At 58.5% G+C, this 13,046-nt stretch overlaps 1 protein-coding gene across 1 annotated transcript in view; it reads left to right on the top strand.

Annotated features, from left to right (window-relative positions):
* Nucleotides 1-9,459, top strand: part of LOC142269897 (attractin-like) — a gene marked incomplete at its 3' end in the record, with an annotated part of 73,939 nt that extends 64,480 nt beyond the window's left edge. The window contains exons 9-16 of the mRNA XM_075332420.1: nucleotides 1,092-1,275; nucleotides 2,699-2,853; nucleotides 4,273-4,357; nucleotides 6,188-6,408; nucleotides 8,544-8,662; nucleotides 8,738-8,876; nucleotides 8,958-9,133; nucleotides 9,240-9,459. Coding sequence (XP_075188535.1) covers nucleotides 1,092-1,275; nucleotides 2,699-2,853; nucleotides 4,273-4,357; nucleotides 6,188-6,408; nucleotides 8,544-8,662; nucleotides 8,738-8,876; nucleotides 8,958-9,133; nucleotides 9,240-9,459 — 1,299 coding nt within the window. The remainder of the gene's footprint in view (nucleotides 1-1,091; nucleotides 1,276-2,698; nucleotides 2,854-4,272; nucleotides 4,358-6,187; nucleotides 6,409-8,543; nucleotides 8,663-8,737; nucleotides 8,877-8,957; nucleotides 9,134-9,239) is intronic.
* Nucleotides 9,460-13,046: the final 3,587 nt, after the last annotated feature.

The raw sequence follows: 13,046 nt of genomic DNA on the forward strand, positions 1-13,046 counted from the left end.
GCTTCCGGTTCCATCAGGGCTGAAGGCCCATTCTACCAGAGCCGTGGGTGCGTCCTGGGCATTACGACACCAGGCTACGGCTCAACAGGTGTGCCAGGCAGCTACCTGGTCGAGTCTGCACACTGTCACCAAACATTATCAGGTGCATACCTATGCTTCGGCGGACGCCAGCCTAGGTAGAAGAGTCCTGCAGGCGGCAGTTGCCTCCCCGTAGGGGAGGGCTGTCTTTGCAGCTCTAACATGAGGTATTTCTTTACCCACCCAGGGACAGCTTTTGGACGTCCCAATCGTCTGGGTCTCCCAATGGAGCGCCGAAGAAGAAGGGAATTTTGTTACTTACCGTAAATTCCTTTTCTTCTAGCTCCTATTGGGAGACCCAGCACCCGCCCTGTTGTCCTTCGGGATTTTTGGTTGTTTTTCGGGTACACATGTTGTTCATGTTGAACGGTTTTCAGTTCTCCGACGTTACTTCGGAGTGAATTTGTTTAAACCAGTTCTTGGCTTTCCTCCTTCTTGCTTTTGCACTAAAACTGGTGAGCCAGTGATCCCACTGGGGGTGTATAGCCAGAAGGGGAGGGGCCTTACACTTTTTAGTGTAATGCTTTGTGTGGCCTCCGGAGGCAGTAGCTATACACCCAATCGTCTGGGTCTCCCAATAGGAGCTAGAAGAAAAGGAATTTACGGTAAGTAACAAAATTCCCTTCTTTCAAGGGGTAAGGGGGGATTTGACCGAAAAGCATTAATTTTGGCATCCCATCCTTTTTTTTTTTTTTTTTTTTTATTACCTTAAATAATTTGCTATTTTGATTGGATTTTTATGAACTCGTCATAAACTTTTATTTTAATGTTTAAATGTTGAAAAGGGAGTTGTTTTCTTTTAAACTTTTTTTTCTACATTAGTATGTTATTGTTATTGTTAATAATAATAATAATAATAATAATATATATTTATTACTTTTTTTAATTTTTTTTATATATACTTTATTTGTCACTATGTACTCACATATTTAGGGGCTGTGCGTTGCAGGAGGATCAAGATGAAGTTTCTTTTATTACCTAATTTCTTTTCCTTTTTTTTTTTTTTTTTGTAGAAACTAATGTTTGGGACTTGGTTGAGACCCAAGGGGCTTTGGTCCAAGGCGGATACGGCCACAGCAGCGTTTATGATGAAACCACCCGCTCCATCTATATCCACGGCGGATACAAAGCCTTCACCGCAAATAAGTATCGCCTGGCCGACGACCTGTACAAGTATGAGGTGGACAACAGCATGTGGTAGGTGTGGGGCGATGGGGGTCTGCTGGGGGCGGTGGGGTCCTGCGGGAGAGGTTGGGGGTCCTGCGGGAGAGGTTGGGGGTCCTGCGGGAGAGGTTGGGGGTCCTGCGGGAGAGGTTGGGGGTCCTGCGGGAGAGGTTGGGGGTCCTGCGGGAGAGGTTGGGGGTCCTGCGGGAGAGGTTGGGGGTCCTGCGGGAGAGGTTGGGGGTCCTGCGGGAGAGGTTGGGGGTCCTGCGGGAGAGGTTGGGGGGTCTGCTGGGGTCGGTGGGGGGTTTGCTGGGGTCGGTGGGGGGTCTGCTGGGGTCGGTGGGGGGTCTGCTGGGGTCGGTGGGGGGTCTGCTGGGGTCGGTGGGGGTCTGCTGGGGTCGGTGGGGGTCTGCTGGGGTCGGTGGGGGTCTGCTGGGGTCGGTGGGGGTCTGCTGGGGTAGGTGGGGGTCTGCTGGGGTCGGTGGGGGCCTGCTGGGGTCGGTGGGGGTCTGCTGGGGACGGTGGGGGTCTGCTGGGGACGGTGGGGGTCTGCTGGGGACGGTGGGGGTCTGCTGGGGACGGTGGGGGTCTGCTGGGGACGGTGGGGGTCTGCTGGGGTCGGTGGGGGTCTGCTGGGGTCGGTGGGGGTCTGCGGGAATGGTAGAGGTCTGTGGGGGCGGTGGGGGCTTGCGGGGCGGTTGGGGTCTGCTTTGGTCGGTGGGGGTCTGCGGGAGCGGTGGGGGTCTGCGGGAATGGTAGGGGTCTGTGGGGGCGGTGGGGGCTTGCGGGGCGGTTGGGGTCTGCGGGAATGGTAGGGGTCTGTGGGGGCGGTGGGGGCTTGCGGGGCGGCTGGGGTCTGCTGGGGTCGGTGGGGGTCTGCGGGAGCGGTGGGGGTCTGCGGGAATGGTAGGGGTCTGTGGGGGCGGTGGGGACTTGCGGGGCGGTTGGGGTCTGCTGGGGTCGGTGGGGGTCTGCGGGAATGGTAGGGGTCTGTGGGGGCGGTTGGGGTCTGCGGGAATGGTAGGGGTCTGTGGGGGCGGTGGGGGCTTGCGGGGCGGCTGGGGTCTGCTGGGGTCGGTGGGGGTCTGCGGGAGCGGTGGGGGTCTGCGGGAATGGTAGGGGTCTGTGGGGGCGGTGGGGACTTGCGGGGCGGTTGGGGTCTGCTGGGGTCGGTGGGGGTCTGCGGGAATGGTAGGGGTCTGTGGGGGCGGTGGGGACTTGCGGGGCAGTTGGGGTCTGCCGGGCTTCTTGCACTCGGTGCCTTTCACATAGAGAATAGTGCTGATTTACTGTATAATGTGTGTGATGCTGCCCTCTGGTGGTGAGAATATGAACTGCAGCAGCACAGCTGAATTTTTCTGACATCAGAATAATGTATAATGTCCCAGCAGTGAAGGGGTTATTTTCACTGTATTTTATTATTTTTGACATTTTTGCACTTTTTTCCATAATCCAGGAGAATCCTAAAAGACAGCAAGTTCTTCCGGTACCTGCACTCGGCGGTGATCGTCAGCGGCACCATGCTGGTGTTTGGAGGGAACACTCACAACGACACGTCCATGAGCTACGGAGCCAAGTGTTTCTCCAAGGACTTCATAGCGTACGACATTGGTGAGCGCAGAAGAGCGGTGCCCAATATCACGCCACGCCTGGTCGCTGTTACACCTGACACTCCGTGTTCCGGATTATTGGTTAATGTGTTGCCTTTGCTTCTTGCTAAAGCGGCTGCTCCCTGTTTTGCAATCCCTGGCCCTGTGAGCTAGAAAGGCCCAGTCACACACAGCAGATTTATGGCAAGTCCCATGGATCTCTACATGATGGTGCATGATGTTTCTGTATCAAAGCTTCACCTATGGTCCCCCGGCTGAGTCCCCCTGGTCCGGATCTTGGTCTGCGGTCCCCCGGCTGAGTCCCCCTGGTCCGGATCTTGGTCTGCGGTCCCCCGGCTGAGTCCCCCTGGTCCGGGTCTTGGTCTGCAGTCCCCCGGCTGAGTCCCCCTGGTCCGGATCTTGGTCTGCGGTCCCCCGGCTGAGTCCCCCTGGTCCGGATCCGAGCCAGCGGTCCCCCAGCTGAGTCCCCCAGCTGAGTCCCCCTGTGTCCGGATCTGGGCCTGCGGTCCCCCGGCTAAGTCCCCCTGTGTCCGGATCTGGGCCTGCGGTCTTTGTGTTACTGGATTATCAGATGCTGGATTATCAGGTGCTGGATTATTGCAGGGTGATTACAGGCTACTTTTTTTCTCCACCCTGGATGTCTCCTGTGCATAGTTCTGTGGGTCGGGCCGCATGGTTCTTGCTGCGTCTCCTCCCAATAATGAGGCCTCTGGATGTCTCTTATTGTGAGGTTTCGGGCAGAGGTCTCTGGAGGGGGATTTACCATTATTTGGCGTCGCACCCTGGGGGTTTTCGGCTCGTGTGGGTGCAGTGATGAGTTTGGTTATGTAGCGTTGGTGTTTATTGCCTGGTAATAGGGCGCAGCGAGCAATCAATCGCTTATTAGAGACAATAGAGGCTTATTACAGGCGCCGCTTATCATCAGGGGTAAGCAAGGATACGACTCTGCTACAACCGAGCTCCTGGGTCACCGCCGAAACCACCGCAGCAATTATCCGCTTCCGGCCTCTGTGGCCTCTGCACGGCCCGTGTTACGCCCCGGTCTGCGGGCCCCGGCACGGCCCGTGTGACGCCCCGGTCTGTGGGCCCCGGCACGGCCCGTGTGACGCCCCGGTCTGTGGGCCCCGGCACGGCCCGTGTGACGCCCCGGTCTGTGGGCCCCGGCACGGCCCGTGTGACGCCCCGGTCTCTGCTGCAGGTAGTTGTTAGCGGCAGGGGATCAGCAGCTTCCGGTCCCGTGCATGGCGCCACATATCTCCACTGACGTGCTGTGCCTGCAGCAGCGATGAGCAGACACTGAAGGCGGCTGCTGAGCGTGTCACTTGATAAGATTTTCTGAAGTATCGGATGCTGGATTATAAGATCCTCCGTGTCCATATTATATTATAACATTTATATGTTTTCTTTGCTTTCTGTCCAGCGTGTGACACCTGGCACGTTCTGCCTCCTCCCACTCTGGATCATGACATCAATCGCTTTGGTCACACCGCCGTCCTGAAAAACAGGTATTTTTGTTGCTGGACTGGCGGCCCCCACCTCCTCCTCCCCGGCCGGACTGGCGGCCCCCACCTCCTCCTCCCCGGCCGGACTGGCGGCCCCCACCTCCTCCTCCCCGGCCGGACTGGCGGCCCCCACCTCCTCCTCCCCGGCCGGACTGGCGGCCCCCACCTCCTCCTCCCCGGCCGGACTGGCGGCCCGCACCTCCTCCTCCCCGGCCGGACTGGCGGCCCGCACCTCCTCCTCCCCGGCCGGACTGGCGGCCCGCACCTCCTCCTCCCTATCCGGACTGGCGGCCCCCACCTCCTCCTCCCCGGCCGGACTGGCGGCCTGCACCTCCTCCTCCCTATCCGGACTGGCGGCCCCCACCTCCTCCTCCCTATCCGGACTGGCGGCCCCCACCTCCTCCTCCCTATCCGGACTGGCGGCCCCCACCTCCTCCTCCCCGGCCGGACTGGCGGCCCGCACCTCCTCCTCCCCGGCCGGACTGGCGGCCCGCACCTCCTCCTCCCTATCCGGACTGGCGGCCCCCACCTCCTCCTCCCCGGCCGGACTGGCGGCCTGCACCTCCTCCTCCCTATCCGGACTGGCGGCCCCCACCTCCTCCTCCCCGGCCGGACTGGCGGCCTGCACCTCCTTTTCCCCGGCCGGACTGGTGGCCCCCACCTCCTCCTCCTTGGCCGGACTGGCGGCCACCACCTCCTCCTCCTCCTTGGCCGGACTGGCGGCCCCCACCTCCTCCTCCTCCTCCTCCTCCTCCTTGGCCGGACTGGCGGCCCTCACCTCCTCCTCCCCCTCAGCCCTACTGATGGCCCCCACCTCCTCCTCCCCGGCCGGACTGGCGGCCCCCACCTCCTCCTCCTCTTTAGCCGGACTGGCAGCCCCCACCTCCTCCTCCTCTTTGGCCGGACTGGCGGCCCTCATCTCCTCCTCCCCCTCAGCCCTACTGGCGGCCCCCACCTCTTCCTCCTCCTTGGCCGGACTGCCGGCCCTCACCTCCTCCTCCCCCTCAGCCCTACTGACGGCCCCCACCTCCTCCTCCTCCTCCCCGGCCAGACTGGCGGCCCCCACCTCCTCCTCCTCCTTGGCCGGACTGGCGGCCCTCACCTCCTCCTCCTCCTCCTCCTTGGCCGGACTGGCGGCCCCCACCTCCTCCTCCTCTTTGGCCAGACTGGCGGCCCTCACCACCTCCTCCTCCTCCTCCTTGGCCGGACTGGCGGCCCCCATCTCCTCCTCCTTCTCGGCCGGACTGGCGGCCCTCACCTCCCCCTCCCCCTCAGCCCTACTGGCGGCCCTCACCTCCTCCTCCCCCTCAGCCCTACTGGCGGCCCTCACCTCCTCCTCCCCCTCAGCCCTACTGGCGGCCCTCACCTCCTCCTCCCCCTCAGCCCTACTGGCTGCCCTCACCTCCTCCTCCCCCTCAGCCCTACTGGCGGCCCTCACCTCCTCCTCCCCCTCAGCCCTACTGGCTGCCCTCACCTCCTCCTCCCCCTCAGCCCTACTGGCGGCCCTCACCTCCTCCTCCCCCTCAGCCCTACTGGCGGCCCTCACCTCCTCCTCTCCCTCAGCCCTACTGGCGGCCCCCACCTCCTCCTCTCCCTCAGCCCTACTGGCGGCCCCCACCTCCTCCTCTCCCTCAGCCCTACTGGCGGCCCTCACCTCCTCCTCTCCTTCAGCCCTACTGGCGGCCCTCACCTCCTCCTCTCCCTCAGCCCTACTGGCGGCCCTCACCTCCTCCTCTCCCTCAGCCCTACTGGCGGCCCCCACCTCCTCCTCGCCGGCCGGACTTTTTGTTCCACCTGAAGACTAATTCAATATTTGTCTTTTTTTTTTTCCAGCACAATGTTCGTGTTTGGCGGCTTTAACAGCCTCCTCCTCAGCGACGTCCTGATGTATACATCCAAGAACTGCGAGGCGTTCAGCACCAGCGCGTCGTGCGTTGCGGCAGGACCCGGAGTGCGGTGCGTCTGGGACAGCGAAGCCTCTGTGTGCTTGTCCTGGGAGCAGGCCACCGAGAAGCAGCGCAACGACACCGTCCTGACGTGTCCTGCCGTCATATGTAAGAGCTCCGCCGCGTCCACGTTTAATGTTTCTCTGGTCACTGAAGTACAGTTACTAACGTTCCAGAAGTTGTCTGATGACCCAATATCATCCCCATTCAACCCCTCCGTGCCGCGGGGAGCATGTTTCCACCCATCCAGCAATGATCCCTTTCCATTGGATAAATGTCAGTTTATGTAGAGCAATGACTTATTTAAACTGATGATGTAATGTTCTGGAGGTACAGTGGATATTAAAAGTTTACACACCCCTGGTAAACAATGAGATGCCTTTGCTGTGTTGCAGCTGTTTACAGACTTTTCTCTTTGCTGTAAATACAACTAAGCAAATGTCAGGAAAATTCTCCTAGAGTACAGGATGGATTTACTATTTAACATGAGAGTAAATGTGATCAGCTAATTCTGACCACAACCACGTCCCCAAATATTTGAGGAAGGAAATCCCTTTGCTGTGTTGTCAGCTGTTTTCGGACCTTGCTCTTTGCTGTAAATACAAGTCAGAAAATGTCAGTAAAATCCTAGAGTAAAGGATGGTTATACTATGTAACATGAGTGTAAATGTAACTGGCTAATTCTGACCACAACTACGTCCCCAATTATTTGAGGAATGAGATCCCTTTGCTGTGTTGCAGCAGTGTACCACCTTGCTCTTTGCTGTAAATACAACTAAGTAAATGTCAGTAAAATCCTCCTATAGTAAAGGATGGTTATACTATGTAAAACGAGTGTAAATGTAACAGGCTAATTCTGACCACAACCACATCCCCAATTATTCGAGGAATGAGATCCCTTTGCTGTGTTGTCAGCTGTTTACGGACCTTGCTTTTGGCTATAAATACAACAAAGGAAATGTCAGGAAAATACTAGAGTAAATAATAGTATAACTATGTAAAAAAAATGTAAATGTAACTGGCTAATTCTAACCACAACCACGTCCCCAATTATTCAAGGAATGAGATCCCTTTGCTGTGTTGTCAGCTGTTTACGGACCTTGCTCTTTGCCGTAAATACAAGTAAGAAAATTCCAGTAAAATCCTATAGTAAAGGATGGTTATACTATGTAACACGAGTGTAAATGTAACAGGCTAATTCTGACCACAACCACATCCCCAATTATTCGAGGAATGAGATCCCTTTGCTGTGTTGTCAGCTGTTTACAGACCTTGCTCTTTGCTGTAAATACAAGTAAGAAAATGTCAGGAAAATCCTAGAGTAAAGGATGGTTATACTATGTAACATGAGTGTAAATGTAACTGGCTAATTCTGACCACAACCACGTCCCCAATTATTTGAGGAATGAGATCCCTTTTCTGTGTTGCAGCAGTGTACCACCTTGCTCTTTGCTGTAAATACAACTAAGTAAATGTCAGTAAAATCCTCCTAGAGTAAAGGATGGTTATACTATGTAACATGAGTGTAAATGTAACTGGCTAATTCTGAACACAACTAAATCCCCAAATATTTGAGGAATGAGATCCCTTTGCTGTGTTGTCAGCTGTTTACGGACCTTGCTTTTTGCTATAAATATAACAAAGAAAATGTCAGGAAAATACTAGAGTAAATAATAGTTATACTATGTAAAAAGAATGTAAATGTAACAGGCTAATTCTGACCACAACCACGTCCCTAATTATTCGAGGAATGAGATCCCTTTGCTGTGTTGTCAGCTGTTTACGGACCTTGCTCTTTGCCGTAAATACAAGTAAGAAAATGTCAGTAAAATCCTAGAATAAATGATGGTTATACTATGTAATATAAGTATAAATATGATTCGGAATACAGCAACAGCCCCAAGTATAAGAGGGTGTGAACACTTATGCAACCACATTATTTCAGCTGTTATTTTTTATTTTCCCCTCAAAATGATTTTTCAGTTTCATTCTCAATGGTGGAAAAAGTCCTGATTGATTCTTCTTGATATTTTTTTTATCTTATTTATATACACCAGGGGTGTGTAGACTTTGTATATCCACTTTGTGTGTATATCTGCACAAATGCCATTACCAATACACAAAGGGCTTTACCAGGTAAGAAGCGGGGGTCGACATGGTTGGTCATTCTGCATTTATTTACCGTATGTGATGGTTTTGCCTCCTTCGCTCCCTCCTCTTACCTAAAATTCCCTCTGCCGCAGATTCGGACGGGGACAGCCGCTGCGACCAGTACACGGACTGCTTAAGCTGCACGGTGAACTCCAACGGCTGCCGCTGGTGTAACGACCAATGCATGTCCCTGAATCAGAACTGCAGCCAGGTCAGTGACCCCCGGACAGGCCGGACCCCCGTGGTAATACATGCTGTGTGTACCCACTGTATGCTCTGCCCTCAGGGAGCCATCACGCCGTACGAGCCGTGCCCCAAGAGCAACTACGGCTTCTACTGCAACAAGAAGACGAGCTGCAAGAGCTGCGCCATGGACCAGAACTGTCAATGGGAGCCGCGCAACCAGGAGTGCATCGGCCTGCCAGGTAATGCAGCACCACACACCGTCCATGGACGACCATTGATTTCATTGGGCATCATGCTCACGATTCCACCATTTTCCCCAGAGAACATCTGCGGAGCCAACTGGCATCTGGTGGAAAGCTCCTGCCTGAAGATCACCAACACCAAGGACACTTACGACAACTCCAAGCTGTCGTGCCGCGGCCAGAATGCCATGCTGGCGTCCCTCACCACCCCGAAGAAAGTGGAGTTTGTGGTGAAGCAGCTGCAGAACATGCAGGTACCGTCCTCTGTGCGCCACGTCCGAGGCACCACTTTCACGACTGATCGTTCACCTTCGTTCCCCAAAAATATTTTGACTCAAATTGAAATTTTTTTTCTCGCAGGCGAAGACTGAGCTCACCCCTTGGGTCGGCCTCCGGAAGATCAACATTTCCTACTGGTGCTGGGAGGACATGTCGCCCTTCACTAACACCACCCTGCAGTGGCAGAGCGGGGAGCCGAGCGACGCCGGCTTCTGTGGCTACCTGGCTGAACCTTCCACCGTCGGCCTCAAAGCTGCAACCTGCATCCACGAGATAAATGGCAGCATTTGTGAAAGGCCAGGTGATTGCTATGTGACAGACCCACTGTGACCGGCACCTGTGAATATGGACCTATTGTGACCGGCGCCCGCGCTACGAACTCATTGTGACCGACGTCTGCACTACGGACCCACTTTGACTGGCGCCCATCCTATGGACCCACTGTCACCAGCGCCCGCTCTACAGACCCATTGTGACCAGCATCCACTGAACGGACGCATTATGACCGGCGCCCGCGCTACAGACTCCTTGTGACCGGCGCCCGCGCTACAGACTCCTTGTGACCGGCGCCCGCGCTACAGACTCCTTGTGACCGGCGCCCACGCTACGGACTCATTGTGACCGGCGCCCATCCTATGGACCCATTATGACCGGCGCCCGCAGTACAGACTCATTGGGACCGGCGCCCACGCTACAGACTCATTGGGACCGGCGCCCACGCTACAGACTCATTGTGACCGGCGCCCGCGCTATAGACTCATTGTGACCGGCGCCCATCCTACGGACCCATTGTGACCGGCGCTCACTGTACGGACCCACTGTATGGACGCATTGTGACTGGCACCTGCTCTGCGGGACCCACTGTGACTGGCACCTGCTCTGCGGAACCCACTCTGACCGGCGCCCGCTCTACGGACGCATTATGACAGGCACCCACTGTACGGACGCATTGTGACCAGTACCTGCTCTATGGACCTACTGTGACCGGCGCCCGCTCTATGGACCCACTGTGACTGGCGCCCGCTCTATGGACCCACTGTGACTATCGCCCACGCTACGGCCCCAAAGAGACCGGCGCTACGGACCCATAGTGACCGGCGCCCGTGCTACGGACCCATAGTGACCGGCGCCCGTGCTACGGACCCATAGAGACCGGCGCTAGTTGTACGGACCCATAGTGACAGGCGCCCGTGCTACAGACCCATAGTGGCAGGCGCCCATGCTACGGACCCATGGAGACCGGCGCCCGTGCTACGGACCCATGGAGACCGGCGCCCGTGCTACGGACCCATAGAGACCGGCGCCCGTGCTACGGACCCATAGAGACCGGCGCCCGTGCTACGGACCCATAGAGACCGGCGCCCGTGCTACGGACCCATAGAGACCGGCACCCGTGCTACGGACCCATAGAGACCGGCGCCCGTGCTACGGACCCATAGAGACCGGCGCCCGTGCTACGGACCCATAGAGACCGGCGCCCGTGCTACGGACCCATAGAGACCGGCGCCCGTGCTACGGACCCATAGAGACCGGCGCCCGTGCTACGGACCCATAGAGACCGGCGCCCGTGCTACGGACCCATAGAGACCGGCGCCCGTGCTACGGACCCATAGAGACCGGCGCCCGTGCTACGGACCCATAGAGACCGGCGCTAGAGACCGGCGCCCGTGCTACGGACCCATAGAGGACCGGCGCCCGTGCTACGGACCCATAGAGACCGGCGCCCGTGCTACGGACCCATAGAGACCGGCGCCCGTGCTACGGACCCATAGAGACCGGCGCCCGTGCTACGGACCCATAGAGACCGGCGCCCGTGCTACGGACCCCATAGAGGACCGGCGCCAGCTGTACGGACCCATAGTGACAGGCGCCCGTGCTACGGACCCATAGTGACCGGCGCCCGTGCTACGGACCCATAGTGACCGGCGCCCGTGCTACGGACCCATAGTGACCGGCCGCCCGTGCTACGGACCCATAGTGACCGGCGCCCGTGCTACGGACCCATAGTGACAGGCGCCCGTGCTACTGACCCAAAGTGACCGGCGCCCGTGCTACGGACCCATAGTGAAAGGCGCCCGTGCTACGGACCCATAGTGACCGGCGCCCGTGCTACGGATCCATAGTGACCTGGCGCCCGGTGCTACAGATCCATAGTGACAGGTGCCCGTGCTACGGACCCATAGTGACAGGCGCCCGTGCTACTGACCCAAAGTGACCGGCGCCCGTTGCTACGGACCCATAGTGAAAGGCGCCCGTTGCTACGGACCCATAGTGACCGGCGCCCGTGCTACGGACCCATAGAGACCGGCGCCCGTGCTACGGACCCATAGAGACCGGCGCCCGTGCTACGGACCCATAGAGACCGGCGCCCGTGCTACGGACCCATAGAGACCGGCGCCCGTGCTACGGACCCATAGAGACCGGCGCCCGTGCTACGGACCCATAGAGACCGGCGCCCGTGCTACGGACCCATAGAGACCGGCGCCCGTGCTACGGACCCATAGAGACCGGCGCCCGTGCTACGGACCCATAGAGACCGGCGCCCGTGCTACGGACCCATAGTGACAGGCGCCCGTGCTACGGACCCATAGTGACCGGCGCCCGTGCTACGGACCCATAGTGACCGGCGCCCGTGCTACGGACCCATAGTGACCGGCGCCCGTGCTACGGACCCATAGTGACCGGCGCCCGTGCTACGGATCCATAGTGACCGGCGCCCGTGCTACGGATCCATAGTGGACAGGCGCCCGTGCTACTGACCACAAAGTGACCGGCGCCCGTGCTACGGACCCATAGTGAAAGGCGCCCGTGCTACGGACCCATAGTGACCGGCGCCCGTGCTACGGACCCATAGAGACCGGCGCCCGTGCTACGGACCCATAGAGACCGGCGCCCGTGCTACGGACCCATAGAGACCGGCGCCCGTGCTACGGACCCATAGAGACCGGCGCCCGTGCTACGGACCCATAGAGACCGGCGCCCGTGCTACGGACCCATAGAGACCGGCGCCCGTGCTACGGACCCATAGAGACCGGCGCCCGTGCTACGGACCCATAGAGACCGGCGCCCGTGCTACGGACCCATAGTGACAGGCGCCCGTGCTACGGACCCAAAGTGACCGGCGCCCGTGCTACGGACCCATAGTGACCGGCGCCCGTGCTACGGACCCATAGTGACCGGCGCCCGTGCTACGGACCCATAGTGACCGGCGCCCGTGCTACGGACCCATAGTGACCGGCGCCCGTGCTACGGACCCATAGTGACCGGCGCCCGTGCTACGGACCCATAGTGACCGGCGCCCGTGCTACGGATCCATAGTGACAGGTGCCCGTGCTACGGACCCATAGTGACAGGTGCCCGTGCTACGGACCCATAGTGACAGGTGCCCGTGCTACGGACCCATAGTGACAGGTGCCCGTGCTACGGACCCATAGTGACAAGCGCCCGTGCTACGGACCCATAGTGACAGGCGCCCGTGCTACGGACCCATAGTGACAGGCGCCCGTGCTACTGACCCATAGTGACAGGCGCCGTGCTACTGACCCAAAGTGACCGGCGCCCGTGCTACGGACCCATAGTGACCGGCGCCCGTGCTACGGACCCATAGTGACCGGCGCCCCGTGCTACGGACCCATAGTGACAGGTGCCCGTGCTACGGACCCATAGTGACCGGCGCCCGTGCTACGGATCCATAGTGACCGGCGCCCGTGCTGAACGGATCCATAGTGACCGGCGCCCGTGCTACGGATCCATAGTGACCGGCGCCCGTGCTACGGATCCATAGTGACCGGCGCCCGTGCTACGGATCCATAGTGACAGGCGCCCGTGCTACGGACCCATAGTGACAGGCGCCCGTGCTACGGACCCATAGTGACAGGCGCCCGTGCT

The sequence above is a fragment of the Anomaloglossus baeobatrachus genome, unplaced genomic scaffold (assembly GCF_048569485.1).
Source record: "Anomaloglossus baeobatrachus isolate aAnoBae1 unplaced genomic scaffold, aAnoBae1.hap1 Scaffold_3235, whole genome shotgun sequence".
NCBI lineage: Eukaryota > Metazoa > Chordata > Amphibia > Anura > Aromobatidae > Anomaloglossus > Anomaloglossus baeobatrachus.